Below are 26,696 nucleotides of genomic sequence, written 5' to 3'. Positions count from 1 at the left end.
GTGTGGGCTGTAGACTTGTTTAAAGCCATTAAGGGGGAAGAGGGCAGAAAGTAGTCAAGTCTATTGTATAAACATAAAAAAAAAAAGTGTTTATTTTAAAACCCCCCATAAAAAGTAAAAATAATTTGACTTGGAAAAAGTTCTGGCCCAGCAGAAGTGAGAGCATGGCAAGGGGAGTGCTTCTGGGACACATGCAGGGCTGGGAGTGAGTGGGGAGCAACCCACCTAGGCCCTTCCCGGTACCCCATTGTTTTAACCATTAAAAGAAATTTGCCAGAATTTCTGTTTGCCGGAAGCTGGGAATGGGCGACAGGGGATGGATCACTTGATGATTACCTGTACTGTTCATTCCCTCTGGGGCACCTGGCATTGGCCACTGTTGGAAGACAGGATACTGGGCTAGATGGACCTTTGGTCTCACCCAGTATGGCCATTCTTGTGTTCTTATTTCCCCCATTATCCTCCCCTAACCCAGAGTAAAAGGGCACCAACAAGTACAATTCATGAACACAAAGCTGACAAACAAGAAGTAGAACAAACCACATGACCACTTTGGGCCAGATTCACAAAGATCCGTAGGCACCTAACTTCCATGGAAATCAATGGAGTTAAGTGCCTAAATAATTTTGCCAATCTGGGTCTTAGTCTGGCAGTGCCTCAGTTATTTAAAGGGGAAGCTGCAGTGCAGCAGCTGGGGTGAGGGCATGAATAGCAGCCCTGGTAACCCAACATTTGCACAACCCAACATGGGCTGGTGTCTAGATAGTGGTTCACCATGGTGTCCACTAGCAGGTATCCTAGATCCAGAGAAAACTCAGAAACAGCAGTGAAAGTGGGGTGAGGGGAAATATTCCCCCAGTGGTAAGAGCGATTGATCGTTCTTTGTAATATAAGGGTAAGTGGAAGGAAACAAGAAAACAACCCCCTATTTGCGCCATCTCTCCTCACCGGTCTCTTTCACCTCAATCTTAGAGGACGCTTCTGCAAAATGGTGAAGTTATTTAAGGTAGAAAAATGGCTTTTGCACAGGTAGTGACATGCAACTGTGGATCAGGAGTGTATGAAACATTAAGTGAGTGTTACAGTTTACAGTATTGATATTATGGTGCCATTCGGAATATATATGCTGTTATGGTAATGGGGAAAGATTATTCTCCTAAGGTGGACATTCATATTGAATGGATAACACTTCATATAACACGAATAGCTCAGTTAAGGTGCCAGAACTGCCTTTTTTTTCTTAAGAATGTTTTCCAAGTGTGCAATTTGCTGTACTGAAAAGATAACAGGAGGCTGTGTGTGGGCATGCATACACACACTCCCGCTAATGCTGCGGCTTGCCAGATGGCTATTTGCTGGAGAGTTCCACATTTAGACAAATCCTGCTGTGCCAATTGCTACATTACAACTTACACTATGCTCAACAGCTGATGTTCAGAATGCAGAGAGCCACACTGAGCTGTCGGTGTCTCTGGAACCAGGAGGCGAAAAATTAGCATAAAATGATCTTCAAAAAATTGCTTGAAAATGAATTAATGTTTGTTCTTTTTGAGAGAACTCGCGTTAAAGTTTAAATGCTCATTTTTGTGGTTTTTTCATTACACAGTTTAACTAGGAATATTGCTCTTTTGCTAAGAGGGCTTTTGTAATGTGGTGATTAACCAGATGCTAAATAGTTTTTATTTTCAGCATCATATATTGGAATTCTAGGAAAGAAGCAAACCTATAATGTAGTAACTTTGATAGAGTTTTGGTAGTTTAAGAAGGCTGCTGATAGAGGAGGGGGCCTTGACAAACATTCTTCTAATGGGCCATACCTTGGTATCTGGGAGGAATTTCTGATGGCTGCATCAGCATCCTAGAGACATGGCAGAACAGTTGACAGTGGAGTCCTCCATGCAACATTAATGTTGTTTGTAATGTAGCTGGTGGGGTGGGAGTTATAATTACATTCTAGAGCTACAAAAAATTGGCTTCCGTGATGGCTGGCAAAACTCTTGGAGCATCGGGCCTTGGATTCACCAGAAACACCATGCTTCTCCTAGGCCTGCCTCAAACCTCCCAATAAAAGAGTACATAGAGAGCTCCTGCAGGGTTGAGCTCCTCATCAGCTGCCACGAATTATGCCATTTTGCACAGCAGCACTTGCACCAGTTCTGTATCTAGGGACCTCCACATCTACAGGCAGAAGGGTGGGGCGGGATTTCTTTATATGCACTCTAGCCTTCACCTCTGGTCCAGTTCTAGCTCAGGTCACCAATTTTCTGGTTGTCTTCCTAGTTCTAGACATATCTCCAGATCACCATACACTTGGGCATAGTTAGAAATGATTGATTGTCTACTCAGGAGATTCCCCAGCACTTGGATAGCTAAAGTACTTGCCGAGCTCCGACCCGCAGTATGCCTCATTCTAGTCAATGCTATAATTAGTCACTACAGTCAATGGGTTTTTGTTATTCATACTTCCTCACTAATGGTCTCTCTCTCTGCCTTCTCTCATGTGGGAAATTTGAGCTACACAGGATACACTTCTGTTATTTCTCGCGTACTTTTTCCTCTATATTCTGTTGTCCCTCTCCTGGGCTTTTTTTGATGTTCCCATCCCCATTTCACATAATTTTTCCTTTCCTTGAGTTCTGATTCTTGTACCATGCCCATCACCATGGTATCTGAGCTTCTCTCTTTCATTGCCCTGGTGTTTCCTCTTCTGGCTTACCCGTCCCACCTCCTGCCAGGATAAGTGGGAAAGGTGACCTACTGGGCAGATACTTGAAAAATACATGGATGGTCTACAGCTGAGTCCTACTGGTATAGATCTTTACTGAGCACCTTTCATTTCATACTTCAGAATTCCTAAAGGGGTGCTGTAAGATAGGGTTTGGTGTTTTGTAGCTATGCAAGAACTTGCTGGCCATATTTGCCATACTGGAATCATGGACTGACGGTGGGGATGGTTGAGCCTCATGGAGTTCGTAATTTTGCAAATCTCATGAACTATCTTTGGTAATTCCCAAAAGTAGCTCCAGGTTGAGAATCTCCCCCACCCTCATGTAATATCCATGTTTTATCAAGGGTGGTCAAATACAAAACTAAATTTAGCTAAAAGGGAAACCTATGCTGTGGCTTAAGGATAGAAGAATACCAAAATGCTAGGCTAACACCAGAGGGCCAGATCCTCAGGGCTGGTCTAAGTCGCACTGGCTACAGCAGCCCCTCAGGTCATTCCAGCAACCAGGGACTGTTGGAGTGCAATTCCATGGTCGTTTCCTTGGCCATGTGATCTACCCAAGGGGTATCCCAGATGGCCATTTAAACAGATTTAATGGTACCAAGGATTTGATCCACAGTATCTACATTTTCATTAGATTTTTTTTCCTTTCTTCCTCTTTGCTTCCATTGTTCAGTCTCTCCTAAATAAAATATGAAGCCAATAAATTTGAGTGAACCATCTGAACTCACATTGTTCTAGCTGGTTCAAAATTATGCAAAATAAATAGATGATCTCTAGTTCAAAGATATAATAACTAAAGTAGTTGAGGCAAATGGATTTTAGAGAAGACTGGGAAGGAGGTGTGGAATATATGGTGAAAAAGCAGAGAAGGCCTTGGAAGAAAACCTCAGAGATGGCAAAGCCTTTGTCCAGGTGCTTTTCCCAGCCTGAAACTCCTTCAGCTTCTAGGGCTGAAATTTTGGCCCTACTCAAGTCAATGCCAGTCAGGATTTCGCCCTAGGTCTTGTGATCTTTCCTCCTTTGTATAGGACTCAATTTCAGTTGCAGTTTTAATGTGTTGCAGTAAGTGTGCCAACCCTTTGCTAAGAGCAAACAAAGAAGTTGAGCAAATTGTGCAGAAGCAAACAGATAGGAGTGAAAACATTGGTGGCTATTTACTGGATTTACTTAGAGAAGATGCTAAGGACCACAAGCGCAAGAAGAAAGGTAGGGATTTGATTTAAAAGTTAATCTAAACTGTTAATTGTTAGAGTATTATTACCTCGGTGTTTCAGTTAGTGTTGTTGCCTTAGTACCTATTCCTTAACTGTATAGAAATAAACACTGGCAGCCAGCCTCTAGACCAATAAACTATGCCAACAGGCCCAATTTATTCGGTGTCACCCCAATTTTTTGGCATGGGAGAAGTAGGGGATCTGCATGGTGAAAAGGAAAAATCCTTTCCTCTTCCCTAGGATGAAGAATGAGTCTCACCATGGCCAATACCGCAGCCCTGAGTTTGCAGTAGTCCCCACTGCTCCTTCAGGTGCATCTGTGCACTGGTGGATCCACTAGCCCTGCCCCCACTCCTCCCAGTCAGCCCCAGCTCTGCAAAAACTCTCGTGTTGGGTGCATGGAGGAACCAACCGAAGAGTCGGGTTAACCTGCTCACAGGAGGTGAGGATCCATTGCAAAGACCTGATAAAGCCTATCCTGCCACGCCAGCATGGAGAAGGATGGGCAGGATTTAACTCTGTGGTCTCTGCATGATCCTTTAAGGTCAGATTCTGCCACCCTAATCTTGCACGGAGGAGCACTTTACTTCACAAGTAGCCTCATTTGAAATGAATGGGACTGATGGTGGAGTAAAGCGCTGCTCCCACTGTGTGAGGATACCGTAATCTGGCCCATAATAAGTAACATTTAACAATGGAGTGAAAAGGGCCATGAGTCAATGATAAAACCTGAAATCAAGAGCATTAGTTTAGAGTAAAGGAGATTTTAAACAGTACCCTAACTCTGCCTTTACACTGTGTTTGGTATTTCTTTTTCCTTTATAGAGAAAATGCCAGCTGATCTTGAACAGCCTGGGCAAGACAAGGATGCCAGTGTAACCTGAGTGTATGTCAGAAAACAAGTTGTGTTTTGTTAGTGTCAACATCCTGTGATAACTGATGCTGAGTTTTTGCACCAGAAATTCTTAATATTTGATAAACTTACAGCTTTATCAGCTTATTCACCTCCATTTCATTTAAATATCTCCTGGGAGGAGCACCGTCATTGCTAAGCAGGCTTACGCTACTGGGGCCAGTTCCTCAGTCAGTGTTAGTCCTCCACTAATAATATAGTAGAGTCCTCTGAACTGCAATACCCCTGAGCAAGGCAAGTAAGAGCTCCAACGAAGAGAAGAGATCAGTTAAATTTAGAAGTGGTGGTTGCCATTCACTACATTTGTTGCCAGAGTGACATCCTAGTTAAACTCCTCTGATTAAGTGGGAGGTATGTGATTATAATGCCAGCAGTTTACACTTTCATAGCCAGCTAAATTCACTATCCTTTACTGAAAGTATAAAATCTACATGTAAAATTTCCCTGAAATCAGGAGATTTAGGAGGACAAATTAGCTGATGTGGCCTGGGTTTCAGACTAGCATAATTAATTAATTAAGCCCCCTGTATCCTGAGGGGCAGTTATTGCTAGATGTCCAAGTGTAATAGTTGGAACAAGCTTCTGTTGTGTCTATATGACATTTTTTCTTAACATTTCACCTCCAGTAGTGGTAGCAGTGGCCTGGTAACTTAAATCACCGTGTCTCAGGAGCTTTGTCGACCCTAGTGAATTGTGCTATTAGAAGTTGAACTGATGTGATTGAGCCAGTGTGAGTAGCTGTGTTGCAGTGCACAAGCCACCCTACTTCAGGTGCAGTTCTCGCCTGTGTCCACACGCAGCACTCAAATCCGTTGATGCAATTGCACAGTCACCTGGGTTCTTATCCAATGGATTCTGACACAGCTCCTTAAAGCACTGAATTTTGGGAAGTGATGCACGGTGTTCTGACATCCTAAAGGATTTGTGGAAGGAAGTCCCTTAACTCTTGGAGAATTGCTGGCATTTGGGCAATTTATTCTGAAAAGGGAGCTCAGGCTGGGGTGATCAGAGCTCGCTGTCTGCTAAGTGAGCATATTTGGTGACTGAAGACCTTAAAGTTCAGCACAGATGGTCCAAGGAATTCCAAAGGCAACAGTGTAGAACACATGGGCAATCAGAGACCAAAATCAGTGGTTCATGGACTTCAAGCTACAGCTCTTGGATGCAGGCATTGCTCTCTCTGCCCCATGCTAGCCTGTTCCAGGCAGAGCAACACTTTGAGGCCATGACCACGACTCATTAACTGGTAGAGCAAGTTGTTCTTGGGACTTGGAATGAGTAGCACTGACTGCAGAATTTCCAAGGCGTGGGAGACATTTCTGTGCCTGTTTGAGGAACTTTCCACCACATTACAGCACCAGGCCACCAGAATGAGGACTCTGATCACCATGGAAATAAGCACGGTGATCACCCTGTGGAAACTGGCTACCTTGGATGCTTACTGGACGCCAGTTGTGGGTTGGGAAGTTCATTGTTCAGGGTGTTGTGCTGGAGGTGTGCATGGCAAAACTTCAGGTGCTGCTGGAGGTGTGATTAAGGTGGCTGGAGGGCTTTGAACACTTAAGTTGCCCAAACTGTGCAGATGACATTGAGAAATAACCCCAAGCCCATTCTGAGCCAGCCATGTCAGCCCAAAGAAGATGGGAACATCAGTGATTACCGCTCCATGGTGATGCAAGCACTGGTGGACCCTCATAACCTATTGAGTCCTTGGACTTGAAATTATGCCATTATCACAGCAGTCGTGACAGACACCACTTTAACTGCAGAGGCAGCAGGTGGAAAATAGTTTGTGGGGGGAGGATGGGGTGAGGGGGCATGTGCATTTGGGTAGCTTATGGTAAGGAAGAGTAGCCTGCTGCAATGCAATGACAGTGCAATCAGTGACCTTGCTGCTGATTATGCACACCTACACGCAGGCCCTTTAGAACTTGATATTGCACCTACTGCCAGTACCAGGTGAGGGACCTTTGGCAGAGCTGCTTTAGGTATTAATTTTGCAAACAAACGAGCCAGCGATGCTTTTGATGTTGCGTAGGGGGATGACCATGACTAGTGTTTGCATTTTAGAGCTGACTTCTGTATGGTGTATTTGCTGGTTCTAGATGTTGTTTTCATGAATTGTGATGTCTGGCAAAATGCATTTAGACTAAAACAAAGAAGAATTTCCTTGTCCATGAACTTAGGGGCACTGTCATTGCTGAAATATGCATGTGACAGATCAAATATATCCTGGTGGCTGCTGCTGATTATGGGATAGAGAGCTGTGCTTTGGAGAAAGTTAGGCTTTCATTTGGTGCACCATGATTTTGATCTGAAGAGTAATAAATTCCTTTTGGTTACGTATCATTGACAGTACGGCTGCTTTCAGTATCACGTAACGTCTTGACAACGAGAGACACGCTGATAAAATAACTTTATTTAACATCAAACAAGCAGTGTGGCTACAATAACTGTCTGGCAGCACCATACCCAATGGAACCAAAAAATATAGGCCACTGGCAGATACTACAAGGAATGGAAACGTGGTACAGTTGGGCTTCTGTTCTCCCTGGTCTGACTATAGTCTGGTGTAGAGTGCATTAACTCGGAATGCAAGGAAAAGATGTGACAGCCCAACTTGTGGAGTTGTCACATTAGTGAGGTACATGCTGCAGAACTTGTGAATGGCACATTGTCTGCATAAATTCTCTATTGCTCCTGCTGTCTCATCTCAGCCAAGATGAATGTATTCCCTCATGGCTTCAAAAGCTTCGCCCGTCATGATGGGCCATAAACATCTGAGTTGGAATTTTCAAAGCCAGGTAGGGAATTTAGCCACACAGCTGCCACTGAACTTGAAAGTTGTGCAGCTAAATCCCCCAGTCAGCTTTGATTTCCCCCCACCCCCCTCCACAAAAAGTTATCTCTCTTCAGATTCTTCTAATCTACTCTATCACTCTCACCGTTATCTCTTCTTTATCTAGCTCTAGAAAGAAGTCAGTCCTCCTTCTTTACATTTTGGCTCTAAACCTCTGACTGCCAGAAGTTGGGACTGGATGACAGGATGGATCACTCGATAATTGCCCTATTCCGTTCATTCCCTCTGAAGTATCTGGCAAGGGCCACTGTTGGAAGACGGAAACTGGGCTCGAGGGGCCATTAGTCTGACCCATTATGGCCATTTTTATGTTCTGATGGCCCTTAGATTTGTCAGGCTCTCGCAGCCTCTTGCGTTGCAGCATGCCTGCTTACTTTTGGCGTGTTGATGGTTCACCATTTCCCACATGCACTGGCTGAATACCTCCTACTTTTATCAGAGTACAATTTGCAACAACCTTTCTAACAGTTCATGTTTTGGTCTTGTGAACTTACGAGAGGTAAAATGATTCCTGTAGATTTACAAGGGAATTTGTATTTAAATCTCCTTCCTCTCAAATACCTCATCTATGAGAGTAAAGTCATAGGGCTTGGCCATGCTTAAGTGACATCAGCTTATCACAAGCTCAAAATCTTTGTTTGGAAGATTTTTTCCTCCTTGTTCACAACTTTGCTTTGTAATACAGGTAAATTCCAACTCCTAGTAAATAGCAACACATTTTGAAAAAAACATTGAGGTTGCGTGCCCCTTCAGGCTAATAAATACTATACTTGGTAGGAAGTATCTGCAAGCTCAAGCTCTTAGTAGTTCTCTTAATCATTCACGTTATTAGTATTATAATAGCACCTAGAAGCCCTAGTCATGGACCTGGACCCCATTGTGCTAGGCACTGTACAAACACCGTGTTTCTCTGTCCCGTTCACATAGTTTAAGACTTTTTGCTACAAATTGGCTCTAAAATGGTCCCTTGCTTTCTATCTGGGGAAGACTAACGTTCTCAAAAAGTGAATCACAAGTTTGGTTCATTTGACCACATTGGATCAGTAGTTATCCAGCACCAATATTGTGCTCTAAGATATGTTAAAATGTAATCAGATAATTGCTATCGGTACCAAAAATGCCATGGTGTCTGTCTCATTATCCAGGGTCAGGTCTGTCATTTGAATGTCACATTACAGAACATGAATTCACACCCACAACAGTGGTGGTACTTGTACTGAGTGCAGACTCGTACTGAGAGATACTTAGATCAGCTGTTATGTCGCAAAAATTGTTCGCCCACATTTGTTAACTATCCAGACTATCAAAGATTTAAAACTCTATTTTGTAAGGGTCATTTCTGTGAACATGGTAAACCTGTCTGGGCCTGATTCTGATCTTACTTATTACCCTAAGCCATCCTGGTATCCCTGAGTCTCCCTCTGTGCAACACAGAACTATTTGTAACAGTACCAGCCATTCTCCATGGGGTTGAACCAGCCTTGAACCCCTTTTTTCTCAAAGAAGGGGGTATGGCATAGGTTAGGAGGCAATCAAAGCATGCATATTGATTGGAAATGTTTTCTCCATCCCTCCAACACACACTTCCCCCCACCACGCCTCGGTGGTGGAATGTGACGGAAGCTGTAAAACATTGTGTGCACAGTTCCCCAAATACAATCGTGTGTCATCCTCAAGAACAGAGCTTCCATCAAGTGAATTTACAGGCATTAGAAAACGTTGTAGATGTTAGAATAATCAAGAGCCACAAGATGGCACTGTAGGAAAACATTTTCTCTGAGGCTTTACTTTTGCTGGGTATGATGCAGTTGCTGCTGCTGCTCTTTTTTAAAGAAAAGGAGGACTTGTGGCACCTTAGAGACTAACCAATTTATTTGAGCATAAGCTTTCGTGAGCTACAGTTCACTTCATAGGATGCATTCAGTGCTACTGTATTTTCCACTGAATGCATCCGATGAAGTGAGCTGTAGCTCACGAAAGCTTATGCTCAAATAAATTGGTTAGTCTCTACGGTGCCACAAGTCCTCCTGTTCTTTTTGCGAATACAGACTAACACGGCTGCTACTCTGAAACCTGTCTTTTTTTAAAGAAAATCTCTGTTGATCTTTACCTTTTACACCACGGTTCATCAAGTCACAAGAAGGCAGAAATGGTACAGGAGAGCAATGGTTACACTGTAAAAGAGACAACCTAGTACAGCATATGATGACAAGGCTTTAGGAGACTTGCAAATGTCTGCTTGTGGCTTCAAGTCTGATGTCTGTTCTGTGTAGGTGAACCAAACCAAAACACCTCTCAATCATGTTTCCTTGTCTTCATAAAGCTTATGTAAATACAGGACTGGCTCTAGGTTTTTTGCCACCCCAAGCTCTGAGAGCGCAACTGCCCAAGCCAAAAAAAAAAAAGGGGGGGGGGGGCCCGGAATGCCGCCCCTGGAATTGTGCTACCCCAAGCACGTGCTTGCTTTGCTGGTGCCTAGAGCCGGCCCTGTTTAAATATACAGCTAACCAGCTGCCCAACTTTATAATAACCAAGTCTACTCAATTGCCATTCTTTTTTTTAATGTTAATGTGGAGAATTGAAAAGATTTTGCAAATAACTTGTTAAAAAGAATGCTGAGAGTAAAGTCGAGTTATGACTTTCTAATATAAAGAGTGATGCCGATTCTCACAGTATTTAGTGCTTTTCTTTAAGGCCCAGCTCCTGGAGTCATGAGCATTCCATTTTTTAAAAACGAGGGCTAACTCATTGCCTTGGGAGTGGCAGAGAAAACCTGGAAGACATGAACCAAAAAGGCACAAAAACTCAAAGGCAGACAAGACTCAATTTTTAAAACAGCCTCATGATTTTTTAAGCCAATCTCATGATTTTGGGGGCCTGCCATGTGATTTTTTTTGAAAGCATGAGGTTGACAATACTGAGAAACTGATGCTTTGCTTAGTTTATTTCACCTAACTGGATTGCATGTGAATTCAGAAAGAGCAGAGAAGAACATAATTGGTGGCGCAGTATAAAGACACAATAAATAATTATTTCTATCTTGTTACCATGCCAGGGATACAAGGTTGAAAGGCTACCTGTCCTTTTCTGGCACAAACTGGGAGCAATGCAGAGGTGGGATGCTGGGCCCTTGTGGGAAGAAAGTGCTTAATGTTCCTCTACAAAAACCATGCCGGCAGGTTCCAGAATGCCATTAATTTCTAGAGGCAGGCATGCTGAGCTCTTGTTGGTTACAGTGAGCAGACTGTCATCCTGCCCTATGCCTCTATGGGTAGGTGGAATTATATGGGAAAATGTGGGTATTCTCAGGGTTTATGTAGGGCTTGGAAAATTGTAGTGGGGTAGAGAAGATATTAAGGCCAATAGAGTAACAGTGTCCTCCTTGGCCATATCTGTTTCAGTTGATCCCATAATCTCTTTTCATAAGTGTGGGGTTTGTGTCTAACTGAACTCAATGGGCTAATAAATTGACAATCTGTGACAAAATATGGTGTAAAAAAAAAACTCAGCCAGGATCTGGCCTTATGTACAAAACTGGAGACCAGAAATAGACTCATAATTTGATCCAACATGGCATTTTTACATTTCAGTCCTCCCCATTCCCCGATATCAGAATTGTCCATTGATATTGTATATTGATCATTAGGCCACACAGCCCTGTGAGGAAGGGCAGCCACGGCAGCCACATTGACTCTGGCCACTGGGCCATGTAGCCCTGCAAGAGAGGGCAACCACATAAAGCTACGTGGCCTAGTGGCCAGAGACAATGTGGTTGCCCTCTCCTACAGGGCTATCTGGCCCAGTGGCCAGAGTCAGCCAAGGAGGGTAGTTATCCTGACTCTGGCCCCTGGGCCATGCTGTCCTGAGGCTAAGGGCGGGCAGGTGGATGCAGTCATGGGGCTATAATGCTCCCTTCCTGCCCCAAGAGGGGGATGGGGCATACTTGCCCTGTGACAGTTCCCATGAAGCAAACACAAGAGGAGCATGCCAAATCAAAGTCATTAAAAAACCCAAGTAAATATTAATGGGTAAACATGTTTGCAATATTCAGTCAGCACTAATATTAAGACTGGTGATATTTTCTTACTTCCATAGGACTGATTCCTTCATCTCCCCTGGGCAGTTCCAGAAGCCGCCAATTACAAAATCTGACTTAATCTGCCATCTCCTTGATTTCATGCCCTAGACTTTTGTTGTCCAACAATGTAGCTTGTGAGCATTGACGTGCTCTCCTGAGATGTCATATTTTTTGTCCAGGACCTCAATCAATGCTGCTAATGAGCTGACCCATTTTTCAACTTGGCAAAGCCAATAATGAAAGTCCTAATCAGGCTCCTATGCTCCCTTCTGCACAGCCAGGGGGACAAACAGCTTCCAGGCTTTAACTCAGATTCAGGATCTGTTCATTTTCCCCCTCGGTCCATGATGCCAGTGGGCTAGGACCAGAGAATAAAGCATGGTCTTGGGGATCTGCAAGTAACTGGGCCCTGTTTCTATGGAGCGTGGCTAATTATGAGGAGGAATTTTCCATTCATGCTCTCCTGCAATACCTCACCACCTTGCCTTGGTAGCAGGACAAGGCCAGTAGCCATGCAGCCATTGGTTCCCTGCCCATGGCTGTGCTATGTGAGTTTCACTACAGATCTTCCACGTCTCTTCAGTAGGAGCTTCCTGATGAGTATGCTTCCATCTCAGCAACTTGTCCCTTGCCCTGCTTGCGTTTTCTGTGTGTCCCACAATCCACATGGATTTTTTGCAGGTGCTGTGTAGACAAGCAGCCATGCAGAGCAGAGCAGCATTCTGCCACCAGTGAGCTTTGCTTCACCTCCTCCAGCACAGGCTTGACCAAAGGCACTCACGTTGTGCTGATGTCAGCTTATACAGAGGGCTGCCCTCCCAACTAGGAGTTTGCTACAATTCTTATAAAAAGTCCTACTGCAGCCCTTTTCCTTTGTTTCCAGGCATCTGATTTTTAAGTCTATAATGCCAGAGGTATTCAATATGCTGCCTACTATAGATCATCAGCTGAGATGAAATGAATAAACCAATCAGACTTTGAAAAAGATACTTGGTTTGATACAGCTTTCTGCTCTGGCACTGCACCCAGGCTCTAGTGTCAATTCTTACAGACTCGTGGCGATTTTTCCATTTTCTTATTCAATGCATTGAGATCTAGCCTTTGCACATAAGATCTAAAGGTAAAATGAAGGCAAGACTCCAAAAGTATAGATAATATTTTGCACCAAGGACCTGTGCATCGTTGGGAAACCTGCACCAGTGAAATTGAACATGTTGCACTGGTGTAAAATAGTTGCTGAAGTAAATTGTGCTGTTGCAAGCTTTGTCTCCATCAGGCGTTTAAACCAATGTATCTACGTTACTTAGTGTGGCTACCCCAGTGCAATTTTCTCTAATGCAGAGAGGCCCTAGGAATCTCTTATCTTCATGTGATTGTACAAGGGGCTGGTAGCTTTAATATAAGGCAGTCTCCTGAATTAAATGGGGTTTGATAAGTTGTGATGGCTGGTCCCATGAGGGAGTGGTGGGCAAGCAAAGATGACGGGTGAGAGAGGGAGAGCAGTCGAAGGGTTCTCATGGGACAGTGTCTGCCAAGGAGGATGTGAATGAAACTGAGGACCCAACTGGACCTGCCACTTTTGTATAAGTAACTAGCTAAATCCTGCTCACCATGCACCTATGAATAATACTGGTGAAGACAATGGCCCAAATCCTCAGAAGGTATTTAGGCTCCTATCTCCCACTCCCAATGCCTAAATACCTTTGAGGATCTGGCACATGGGACTACTCAAGCAAGCAAGATTGGCTCCACTCTCACAGAGAGGTCAGAATCCAGAGGCAGTATCCCCCCCCCTAACCTGGAAAGAGGGTGATGGAGAGATCACATGTAAATGTGTGGGGAATCCTTTGCTGAAAATGGAGATGACTTTTACCTCCATGATAATTCTATGACATTTCCATTTAGGAGATCATCTCACTTAGGCCCTGTAACAGGGTGCTTTGCCCTGTTAAGGGCCCACAGGTTTTGGGCCAGCCAGCCCTGTCCTGACATGTAACCCCTTTAAGAACAAGTGTTTGGCCCTGGAAGAGAGAATGATCAGACACAGCTGGAAGGGGTTCGGATGATTGCCTGCAGAGTGCCTGATTCCTGTAAAGGTTGAAAGAACTCAGGTTGAGGAGGGGAGCTTCAGAAAGCAGGTGTTGGTGGCTAGACAGACTGTCTCTAGAAAGAGAAAAAGGAGTATTAGTGGCACCTTAGTACTCCTTTTCTTTTTGCAAATACAGACTAACACGGCTGCTACTCTGAGACCTGTCTCTAGGAAGAAGCTTCTAGAAACAGGAGGATTGACCCAAGGAAGCCCTTGGGTCAGGGTTGGATTTATATTGAGTGGTTTTATTTTGGGGTTTGCTAAGGATAGTTGGTGCAACAAATGAACAGTGCCCTGAAGAAAGGACCTGAATGGATGCTGGGTGTGGGGTTTACTCCTTCCTGGGCTGAGGAGACAAACCAACAGCTTCCAGCTGCTTTCTTAAGAACTGGTTCTTTGATGTGCAAGTTCCCGAATTGCTGTGAAAACTACTGTAGCACCTGCTGAAATGCAGTGATTTCTGAGCTGGAGAGCCTCAATTAATTGGCATGCTGCACAACAGTACAGAGACAAATTTTGGCCCAGAACCACAGGGAGAAATCCTTACTCTTATCAAAAAATGTCAGGAGATATTTAATGCTCATGCAGAATGAGGCAGAACTCTGCTTATTTGTTAAGGTCACATTCAAACCTCATTTGCCAACTTGCAATAAGTTACGGGATCGAGCTGATCATTCCTATCAATAGCCTGGTCAAACACCAGAGCCACACATAATCCCAGCCAGCCACTGGAGCTAGTTCACCAGCAAAAGCTTAGAAGCAACTCAAAATCCTACCACACTAGCAGTTGCTCAAACGGTTGTTTTACACATGCAGCGGCATCGTCCAGTTAAGATGAAGCTGCGCTTCTTTGCCAGCAACTGCTAGCAAACGTTTGCCCACCTTCCCTGCTGCTGAGTAGTATCAAGATTAGATGCAGGGAGGCAAGCAGGTTTACAGCTTCATCTGTCGGCTCCACAGGAATGCAGGAGCGGAACAGCATGGCAGGAGGAAAAACTTTTGAAATCATCGGTTATAAGGTCTTACCTTGAAAGGGCTAGCTGTTTGCCTGGGGGAGGGGAGCCTTCCTCTGTTTGAAAAATAACCCAAGACCACCTCCTCTCCTCCCCACCCACCCCCCACCAAAGTCATCACAGCTATGTGTTTGTTATTCACCCCGGGAAAGTGGGTGGTAGAATTCTGCAGAACTGCATCAGGAAGTGTAAGATTATAGATAAAAACGGGTCATCATGGAATGTAAATCCTGGCCTTACCTGACTCTGTTAGGAATACAGTACAATTATTTTGGGAGCCTTAGTACCTTTTGCAATATTCGTAAGTGAAGGATAGTTTTCCAATAACCAGCAATTCTCTCCTTCCCCCTCCTCTCTGGCAGGAAGCCACTTTTCCCATCTACTTAGGAAAAGTCTGAATGACATGGGGGTGGGGGGAAGGATTATATTTTCAGAAAGGAAAGGGGTAGGAGCACAGAGAGTTGATGTTTCTGAGCATTTATCTCAATTACTACAAGCTCTTGGAAATAGATGACGTACGCCAGTCAACCCCTGGTTCTGTTAGTAGAGTTGTAAGGCTAAAATCCCAGCAGTGAGCACTTCCACCCACCTCAGAGCAATGGCTTTCAAGATGTGCGGCATCTGTCATCCTATGCCATGTGTCCCATGCAGGCTCACATTTCTCAAGGCTATCATTAAGTTCAGGATATCACAGCCTTTTTGGTCAGAGAAAATGTGTTTTTTTTTAAAAAAAAAATCTAGGTTGTTACTGCATAGCAAGGCCTAGCAATCTGGCTGAGCTCTTCCTGGCAGCAGTGTTGAATGAGAGTCAGGGATAAGTTGCCCTGCTCATTGGGGGAGCAGGGCACTCAGTATCTTGCAAGAGTGGGCTTATTTTTAAATGAGTTGCAGTGGCTGAGTCTACAGAAAAGGGGGCATGTCAGCAAATTACCCCCACTTGTGCATACCAGTTAGGGACCCACCTAACTACTTTACTTTTCTCTCGAGATGGGCAGGATTTGTCAGCTTCATGGTAGGAGAGTAGTAGAACCTCCCAAGATCTAAAGGTGGTTTTGGTCCTCACAGGCAGAGGTGATTGGTAGGCATGACTCTTTCCCGGTGCTTTCTGCTGGCGTTTTAGATGAGCTGAGTGGAGTGTTTACAAGGAGGACTAGGCATCCTTTTCTTTCTTCCCATCCTAACCCCTCACATCTCCCTTCTGTCCCCTATACATGTGACTCGTATCTTGGTTACCACTCTGAAAATCTGGTCCCCTAACTATTATAGTTCTAAAAATATTACCATGTTGTCCTTTATGGTCTATGATGTCACAAATTCTCATATTAAGCAATGCCCAAATACTCCTAAACCATAGGCTCAAACAGCCTACTGGGCCCATAAAGTGCCTTCAAAACAGTCAGGACTTTACAGATTAAAAATGAAAGAGACGAACCACTCCAAAGCAGCCTTTGTGGTCTATAGTGTCAATAACACACATTAAAGAGCCCCTAACCAGATATTTACACAATAGACCTAATGGCTCCACATGAGCTGTTATGGTCTAGTGGTTAAACAATATGAATAGTCAAGAATGCACAGGGTAAATCCACAGGAGTTTCTTTGATCTGTTGTGGCAATTCTCATGTTCAGTTACTTCAATAAAATAGTCTACATTTAACAAAAAAAAAATCCTCCTTTCTCTTTTATTCACTCAAAAAAAAGAGAGAGAGAGAAAGAAAGTAAACCACAACGGCTACGTAAAGATATATTAAGAGTCTGTCAAGGTCACACAAATCAGAAAATTCAAAATTGGACCTAAAACTCCATCCTTAGTTCACCATATTGTGCCAAGGTATTTACAGTACACATGGTATATGAGCTTTCCACATATCAGCTGGTGTCATTTAAAATTAGAGTTAAAGGGTATAGAGCTAGGTTACTCTATAACTCAGAATTTCCTTTTTACAGTTACTTTAATGTAGTCTTCTGTTGTTAAATAGTATCTCTCTAGGCGGGGAGGGACTTGCCCACATGTAGACATCCTGGTCATATTGCTTTCTTGTGAGTCATTAGCTGTCTCCTATGAGTTGGGTATATAATTTACTTCTTTTTTCTTCCATAAAAGACTGTGGAAGCAAATTCACAGCCAGCCACATTATCAGGCTTACTGAGTATACAGCAGCTTGATGACCAGGAAGAATATGGTGGGTGGATCATAACAATACTTAGCCCTTCTATGGCACATTACCTCGTCAGAGTGCTTTATAAACACTGTCTAATCAATAATGTTTTCCTCATCACTGGAGATTAATGAAGGGGCCATCTGATTCTGCTGCAATTACGTACTCAATTGATGGTGAAGCACCCAAACATTTGCCCTTCCATTCTTTTGTACCTGTTCTTTCAGGGAATTTTTTGATGTTTCAGAGGGAATTTAGTTTTCATGAAAATGAAAGAAGGGCTAGTGGCTTGTGCTTGAGCTGGAGATACGCAGGCAGGCTTCGGACAGGCCCCTCCATGCAGTGCTGTCGACACACTACCGGGTCCTGACCTAGTTATTACAGCACTGAAAGTTTGTAGTGGGTTCCCCCTCTCCACTAGCTGGGTTGCAGGTGGGTGTTGTTTGAGACACTCTTGAATTGTGCCCTCACCCTTTTTTTTATTCCGATACCCGGATGCTATACACTCCATGCATTACTGACATGGATGAAGGAACGATTCCTTGCTCTGAGGAATGTTGTCTGAACAGGCAAAATTAGGACAAAGCTGAGGCTGCAGGAAGCAAAGTGACCAGGAGATTATCTTTGGCCTGTGGTGGCATCAGTTCCATGGGATTGGGGTTGTTGGAGGGCCGAGTAGGGCGTAAGGCTTTCATGGAAGAAGTGTGTTTTGAGGAGGGATGTGGTGGTCAGAAAGGGAGTTCAAGGTGTAGGGGGTTGCACAGGCAAAGGCATGGGAGAAGGAGGAGAAAGTGATGGCTGGCATGAGGATCTGGTGGAGCAAACAATGGGTAAGGGGAGAGTCAGGAAGAGGCTGAGCTGAGCAGAGCTTGTCGGTGAGGGGACACAGCTTGAAATTGAAGTAAAAGGCAGGAGTGATAAAGGGCCTTGACATGGGTGGACATGGTCTGGGGATAACCTGTCCCTGCATGCCCCCCACACTGAGGGTCCATAATTGTGAGGGAGCACAGCAGGGAACAACCAGTGCTGCAGAAAAGGAGCCAGAACAAAGCTACTACAGCTCCTCCGGCTTGTCACTGGCTGTGGGTGGGAGGAGGTGGGGCAGGAAAAGCTACCACAGCAGGCCCACCCATATTGCAGAGCTCAATCAGTTCAGTTCCATAGCTCCATCAGCCACTGGCTCCTCCACAGCAATCCTCTGCTTCTAGTCTAGCCAGCTGCTTGCCCCATTAAGCGGAGAGGGAGCCAACCTGTACAGCACTGGCTGATCCCTGACTGGCCTCCCCTTCCCCAGGGAGTCACCGACAGAGCAGGTAAATATGGGGAGAGAATGAGCCCCAACTGAGTGGCGGGGGGAGTGAGTGAGCCTCCTTCAGGGGACTGCAGCAGGGTGGAGAGAGAGAATGCACCTTATCAGGGGAAGGTTGGAGGTTGAGGTGAGGACAGACACCCCCACCCTCTTACACACACACACACAGGAGATAGGGAGATTTGGGGAAAATGAGGACGGGGAGGGTTGTGGTGAGAAGGGACACTTACCCTCCCACACACACAAGGGTTTGGGAACTCGGTGGTGTGGAAGGGGGGAGTGGGTTTGAGGGTGCAGATGGTAGGCCTCTGGTGCTGCAGCTGCCGGCTATATGAAATACCATGACGGGATTTATGAGTAGCCAAGAAGGGCCTAGGGGGATTCCATCCTTCTCGTTTGTGATTTTGCACTTCCCGCCAGCTGTAAGTGGCCTTGAAAGATTCCTGATGCTTCCAGAATTGGGATATTTGACTCTGGGACATAGCATTTTTGGAAGCAATTTGATGAACAGATTTGATGCAGTGAGTAAATGCGTCACGTCGGCATAGGTGCATTGCTAGTGGAACTCAAGCTAACACAGTGTGATTTCCCCCTTCTTTCTTCTATAGTAGCTAGGCCACATAGGAAGGTTTGAGTCTGCTACTACTTTCATGCTGCTGACCCTGGCCCTTTAGCTCAGAAAGTCCAGGCTTTTTTAAACCCAGAGGTCCTGGGTTCAGTCCTGCCGATGACCTGACCATGGTCATCACTACCATAGCATATTTTGGAACTCTTACACCCCTTCTCTTTATGGAAGCAAATTCTTGCAGTAAGTCTGTAGGCAACTACAAATGTCCCCTGTAGTCTTTAAGTTGCTTTTCTACAAAGTGTAAATGTGAAACATCGAAGCTACTGCAGTTGGGGGATTAAATTTAGTTCCAAAATATTTGACTTGACTCTGACATTGCAAACCACTTCTGAAACATTTATTCATGAGTTTGATTATAAAAAACCCATATGCCATTTACAGAAGAAATTACTTATGAAGGCATCAAATTTTATACTTAAAAATAAGCTTTGAAAACAAGACCACCAAATGACAAAACAGGCTATTTAGAGCCCAGATGGCGGCATAAAATAAATAGCCATTTCCTCAGTGGAAGCATAGGCAATTTGGCTGCATGAAGCTGCAATTCCAGCAGAGATCCTTGAAACAGATGTTGATATTGCGTGTGCATCAAAACTTTAGCAAAAAGCAAGATGTTCAGGTAGCATGAATGTACAATAACTGACAACCTCAGATTCTTTTGTCCATGGGAGAGACCTATTTAAAACCAAAACATGACTTTTCTGGCGCATTGAACATAAGCACATGCTAGGATAAGGTTAATACAGGTGCCTAGTCTTGTCTGGGATACTAAAAAGCTTCAGTGTTTTTTCTTTTTAAAAATATCCCACTGTTCTATCATTAGTGGTAGAAAAAGGTAAGGGGGGAGATCCAGGAAGAAACTGGAAAAAAAAAAATCCTCATCTTTATCCATGCAAGAAAGAAACATGAAATTAACCAATTCCCTACCATTTGAAAAATACCTCCTATTGCTTCTTTTATGTCTAGTTAACTTAATGTCCCAATAGCCTTTAATAAGACTGTATTCAACAAAACCCTGTGGACAAGATTCTGATATTTTGTCCATATTAAGCAGTTTCTTACACCAGGTTTATTCCCATTGGCTTTAATGGAAGCAAGGTACTGCCCAGGATAAGAATGGGATTGCATTCTGCTCCAAATTATGTTTTGGCTCAGGCTGTTCATGAGAAATTTTAATGCCAGAGGTAATTTTTTGGAGACAGTGCTAAGCAACAACAAAAAATTGTGGTTTTGAGTGGAACAGATTTTCTCCAGGCGACAAGCAACAGCAGTGGCAGCTCTGAAAACCTTGAATTGTTCTCTGATGTAAAAACAAACATGCTCACAATTTACCGTGAATCAGGTCAGTGCCACTCCCAGTTGAGGAAAGTGATCAGGAACAGTCAGCATGGATTCACCAAGGGAAGGTCATGCCTGACTAATCTAATCGCCTTCTATGATGAGATTACTGGTTCTGTGGATCAAGGGAAAGCAGTGGATGTATTGTTTCTTGACTTTAGCAAAGCTTTTGACACGGTCTCCCACAGTATTCTTGTCAGCAAGTTAAGGAAGTATGGGCTGGATGAATGCACTATAAGGTGAGTAGAAAGTTGGCTAGATTGTCGGGCTCAACGGGTAGTGATCAATGGCTCCATGTCTAGTTGGCAGCCGGTATCAAGTGGAGTGCCCCAAGGGTCAGTCCTGGGGCCGGTTTTGTTCAATATCTTCATAAATGATCTGGAAGATGGTGTGGATTGCATTCTCAGCAAATTTGCGGATGATACTAAGCTAGGAGGAGTGGTAGATACGCTGGAGGGCAGGGATAGGATACAGAGGGACCTAGACAAATTGGAGGATTGGGCCAAAAAAAATCTGATGAGGTTCAACAAGGATAAGTGCAGGGTCCTGCACTTAGGACGGAAGAACCCAATGCACCGCTACAGACTAGGGACCGAATGGCTAGGCAGCAGTTCTGCGGAAAAGGACCTAGGGGTGACAGTGGACAAGAAGCTGGATATGAGTCAACAGTGTGCCCTTGTTGCCAAGAAGGCCAATGGCATGTTGGGATGTATACGTAGGAGCATTGCCAGCAGATCGAGGGACGTGATCGTTCCCCTCTATTCGACATTGGTGAGGCCTCGTCTGGAGTACTGTGTCCAGTTTTGGGCCCCGCACTACAAGAAGGATGTGGATAAATTGGAGAGAGTCCAGCAAAGGGCAACAAAAATGATTAGGGGTCTGGAACACATGACTTATGAGGAGAGGCTGAGGGAACTGGGATTGTTTAGTCTGCAGAAGAGAAGAATGAGGGGGGATTTGATAGCTGCTTTCAACTACCCGAGAGGTGGTTCCAAAGAGGATGGTTCTAGACTATTCTCAGTGGTAGAAGAGGACAGGACAAGGAGTAATGGTCTCAAGTTGCAGTGGGGGAGGTTTAGGTTGGATATTAGGAAAAACTTTTTCACTAGGAGGGTGGTGAAACACTGGAATGCGTTACCTAGGGAGGTGGTAGAATCTCCTTCCTTAGATGTTTTTAAGGTCAGGCTTGACAAAGCCCTGGCTGGGATGATTTAATTGGGGATTGGTCCTGCTTTGAGCAGGGGGTTGGACTAGATGACCTCCTGAGGTCCCTTTCAACCCTGATATTCTATGATTCTATGATTTCTTGAACAGCAATGAGGTATGCTGCTTATGGCTAGTGCTTCCCTCACATTTGGTCAGTTGTCCCACTTCAATCCTATTGCAGTATATAGAGGTTAGATGGCCCCCACTGAAGCCAATGGGAGTTTTGCCATTGGCTCTAAAGCATGCCGGGTCAGGCTGTAAAGGTCAGGTATGACTGCCCCAGCATTGATGTGCTGGGGTGAAGATAGGAGCAGGTAGCCCTTGTTAAAGGTTCTGTATAGGAGATGGTTATAACGTGGCTGCTTGCACTCCCGTTGTCCATCAATCCATGCAAAGACTGCTATTGAATCCAGTGAGCTTTGGATGAGGCCCTCAGCGTCACCGGGAGTGGTGGCTCTCCTTGGCAGCAATGGAGGAGTGTCTTGGAGGGGTAGAGTGTGGGTATGGTCGTCTTTCTAGGCAAGAACGGCAGGGCTGTGTGGAGAGGTAGCTGCTGCTGGTACGTCTGCTTTTTCCAGCACTGCTTGGAAGCTTCCTGCACTAGATGCCTCCAGACACTCCCTTGGGTATTGTGCGTGCATGCACGCTCGCTCGCTCATGCTCTCTCTCTCGCTCTCTCGCTCTCTCTCTCCAACAGAGTGAGTCAAGCTCTTGGAATGGATGACCCAGTGGTTAGGACACTAGCCTAGGACTTGTGCAACCTGCGTGCAATGCTCTGCTCCACTGCAGACTTCCTGTGTGACCAACAATGGTGAGTCGCTTGGCTACTGTGGTGATGGGTGAGCCATGTAAGTTCCTCCAGTAGATAATTGAGCCCCCAGGCCCAGACACGCTGTTTTGGGTTGTCGGGGGTTTCTGTTTTCATGAGAACTTGCAGCCTATATCGTTAGATGGGAATAGTGCCAGCCCAGTTGCAAGCTGCCCCTTCCCTTCTGCCCTTGTGGAAACCCCTCCATTGGTGCCTTGTGGGTAAGGAGGGAGATTAGGATGGGGCAAAAGGGTTTGACTACCCTTTGTAGCAGCACAACTCACCCTCCAGCCTCATAAGTAATCCTTGGAGTACATGAGTGCTGACCCTGTCAGAATTAACATATTCCAGTTTCCCCACTACTATGTGATTTCTCCCCCTGACCCTGCCCTGTACCTTAGGGTGATGTCTGGGGCTCAGCACTCAGGGAGCAGAGCTTCTGCAAGAGACACACAGGATTTGTGCTGATGGCCCTGACTTACTGCAGGCTTCCCAAGATCCATCACAGCATCTCAAGAGATCCATGCGTTTTGAGAGCCAAACCCTTATACTTACTGACCTGTGGATGCCCAAGGAATTTTGTACATCAGATTAAGTGATGTCATTTTATTTTAAAAAAAATCTGAATAAGAGTATACTCTCATTTAGTCTCATCCACCTTTCTGTAACAGTGCCTTTATAGCCTGTCCAGACCACGGCTGCGTTTGCCCAAAGAAGCCATAGCAATCTGGTAGACAAAAGTATTATAAAAAATTGGAGGGTATATATGGCTATTACTGGCCTCTCCTGGATGGAGTCAGAACTCCTTAGCTGAGTCAGAAGCCTCATAATGGCTATGGAAGATTTTCCCTTTCAGTTAAGTAATAGAAGCATGGGGTTTTGGTGCAGGAGGATGTGGAATCTATCCCCAGCCTCGCAATCACAGTCTGAGTGGTCATATTATCCAGCAGAGTGGCAACCGAGAAGCCCTAAATGGCCACAGGTTTGTTACAGTATTAAAATGGTTTTGTTTTGGGAGTCGAGGTGTGTAGTGGTTGGAACAGGGGACATGGGAGTCAAGAATCCTCAGATGTGTTCCAAAATCAGCAACTTCCCACAGTCTGATCTTGGTTAAGTCACCTGATCTTACTTTGTCGCATTCTTCCCCATCTGTAAAAATGGGAATAGTAACAGGTGCACCTTTGTAAAGGAAGTTGAGATCATCAGCTGAAAGGCAAGTGTAAAATATAGATACTTATATAAAAGCCTGCTACCTTACCGAATAAAGCCATCTTCTCTTCGATGGTAAATAATACTGGCCATACTGTCTTACTACACTGATCTTATAGTCAACCAGCTAAATACTATACCTGCTAGTATTAATTTCAGTGATCTTGACACTTCTGTGTCACAGTGTTAGAGTTGCTACTCCCTTGTCAGCAGGTAGTAAGTGGGAGGGTGTTGACAGCAGACAAGGAGCCAATGCATTATATCCCAGCAGTGCGTTGCGTATTCTGACTTCTAAATGCTGAATGTTTGTATGTGCCATGTATATTAACAATCAACTGGGGTTATCGCTGTTCTCAGTTAATCTATATTGCTAATGTTATTACAAACTAACTGGTCCTTGCTGTGATGGTTTATCCCTCCAGAAGAACTCCCTTGTTTGATTTAGCACCAAGAAATCTAAGGGTGTATCTTTGGTTTTCATGAATATCTGAGACATACATGTACAACAAGGACTCCTCCTATTGGGGCACCTGGAACTCCCTCCGTCTCAGAATGAGACAATAAAATCAAAGTAAAAAAATGTATTCAATAAAGGTAAGTGGATAACATCACAGAATATAAAGTCAGAGAAAAGTAAATTCTCTGCACCCGTCACAGCTGTTAGTTGAATGGAATTGCCTTTCCTCATGGAAATGACAGCTGCTCCAGCCCTTCAGTCTGTAGCGTGCACTTCCTCACAGTCCAGTAGGGGGCTCCAAAGCAGTGGCATGACTTCGTTTAAAACCTGGCAGCCCTAGCAGAATACAGAGGGACACTTTCAAAAGTGTCCTGAATCAATTATGTACATATGGAGCTAAAGCAGCAACACACCCAACATTTTCACCTAGAGTTGCCCCTGGGCCAGATTCTCAGCTGGTGTCAATCAGCATAGCTCAGCTGAGGATCTCGCCCAGGGTATGCACGTACACATATAAATGTCTCCTTCAGGCTGCCCTTGTGCACATTCAACTTGGCACACCCTGTTACGGTAGCAGCACCTGACTTACCTGCACAAGCCCTTTCCAGCATTAATAGGCATTAGTGCTGTAAAAGAGTCTGTGCAATCTTGTGTACACTCAGGAGGTGGCTGGGGTCTAAACATCAGGCCTCTAGATTTGTCACAGAACTTTCCTTATAATTTTGTGTCTGCAAATAACTGTACCCATATCCTTGCACTTTCAGCTAATTGTGGGTACAAATGGAACACTTAGGCTATGTCTACACTACGAAATTAGGTCGCATTTATAGAAGTTGGTTTTGTAGAAAGCGTTTTTATACAGTCGATTGTGCGTGTCCCCACACAAATGCTGTAAGTGCATTTAGTCGGCGGAGTGTGTCCACAGTACCGAGGCAACCGTCGACTTCCAGAGCGTTGCACTGTGGATAGCTATCCTGCAGTCTCTGCCGCCCATTTGAATTCTGGGTAGAAATCCCAGAATGCCTGATGGGGCAAACACATTGTTGCAGGTGGTTCTGGGTACATACTGTCAGGCACCACCTTCCCTCCCTCCCTCTGTGAAAGCAACGGCAGAGAATCGTTTCGCGCCTTTTTTCCTGGGTTACCCGTGCAGACGCCATACCAAGGCAAGCATGGAGCCCACTCAGCTCACCATCACCGTATGTCTCCTGGGTGCTGGCAGACGTGGTACTGCATTGCTACACAGCAGCAGCTCATTGCCTTTTGGCAGTAGACAGTGCAGTATGACTGGTAGCCATCGTCGCCGTACTCCAGGGTGCTCTGTTAGCCGACCTCGGTGAGGTCGCTCGGGGCACCTGGGCAAACATAGGAGTGACTCAGCCAGGTCATTTCCCTTTTAAGTTTCGCCTCATGGTGATTCAGTCCTGCCGGCAGTCCTACTGCACCATCTATTAATGAGCAGCCAGGAGACGACGATGGCCAGCAGTCAGACTGCACCATCTTCTGCCAAGCACCCAGGAGATGACGATGGCCAGCAGTCGTACTGCACCATCTGCTACCAGCAAGGTGTATAAAGATAGATGAAGTGAAATCAATGGCCTGCTAAACCCAGGGTTTTGAGTTCTATCCTTGAGGGGGCCGTTCTGTTTCTCCTTGATGCAAAGCCACCCCCTTTGTTGATTTTAATTCCCTGTAAGCCATGTTGTCAGTCGCTCCTCCCTCCGTCAGAGCAACGGCAGACAATCGTTTCGTGCCTTTTTTCAACGCAGATGCCATAGCACTGGGAGCATGGAGACCGCTCAGATCACCGCAGCACTTATGAGCACTATAAACACCGTGTGCGTTATCCAGCAGGATATGCAGAACCATAATCTGCAAGAAAAGCAAAACCAGGCGAGGAGGAGGCGACTGCAGCGCGGTGATGATGACCTGGACATAAACTCTCACAAAGTACAGGCCCCTGCAATGTGCACATCACGGTGTGAGTTGGGCAGGTTCATGGCGTGGAACGCCGATTCTGGGCCTGGGAAACAAGCACAGAGTGGTGGGACCTCATAGTGTTGCAGGTCTGGGCCGATTCCCAGTGGCTGAGAAACTTTCGCATGCGTAAGGGCACTTTCATGGACCTTCGTGACTTGCTTTCCCCTGCCCTGAAGCGCAAGAATACCAAGATGAGAGCAGCCCTCACAGTTGAGAAGTGAGTGGCAATAGCCCTGTGGAAGCTTGCAACGCCAGACAGCTACCGATCAGTCGGGAATCAATTTGGAGTGGGCAAATCTACTCTGGGGGCTGCTGTGATGCAAGTAGCCAACGCAATCAAAGATCTGCTGATATCAAGGGTAGTGACCCTGGGAAATGTGCAGGTCATAGTGGATGGCTTTGCTGCAATGGGATTCCCTAACTGTGGTGGGGCCATAGACGGAACCCATATCCCTATCTTGGCACCGGAGCACCAAGGCAGCGAGTACATAAACCGAAAGGGGTACTTTTCAATGGTGCTGCAAGCACTGGTGGATCACAAGGGACGTTTCACCAACGTCAACGTGGGATGGCTGTGAAAGGTACATGACGCTTGCATCTTCAGGAACTCTGGTCTTTTTCAACAGCTGCAGCAAGGGACTTACTTTCCAGACCAGAAAATAACTGTTGGGGGTGTTGAAATGCCTACAGTTATCCTTGGGGAC

General features: G+C 45.1%; 1 protein-coding gene across 1 annotated transcript in view; it reads left to right on the top strand.

Annotated features, from left to right (window-relative positions):
• The window catches only part of FMR1NB (FMR1 neighbor), a 36,230-nt gene extending 11,313 nt beyond the window's left edge, over positions 1–24,917 (top strand). The window contains exons 5-7 of the mRNA XM_037909549.2: positions 3,795–3,937; positions 4,771–4,831; positions 22,236–24,917. Of these exons, the coding sequence (XP_037765477.1) occupies positions 3,795–3,937; positions 4,771–4,829 (202 nt within the window). The 3' untranslated portion in view covers positions 4,830–4,831; positions 22,236–24,917. The remainder of the gene's footprint in view (positions 1–3,794; positions 3,938–4,770; positions 4,832–22,235) is intronic.
• Positions 24,918–26,696: the final 1,779 nt, after the last annotated feature.

This window comes from Chelonia mydas, chromosome 9 (assembly GCF_015237465.2).
Source record: "Chelonia mydas isolate rCheMyd1 chromosome 9, rCheMyd1.pri.v2, whole genome shotgun sequence".
Classification (NCBI taxonomy): Eukaryota; Metazoa; Chordata; order Testudines; family Cheloniidae; genus Chelonia; species Chelonia mydas.
The sequence above is the reverse complement of the archived record's forward strand: the minus strand, read 5'-3'. Positions and strand labels throughout refer to the sequence as shown.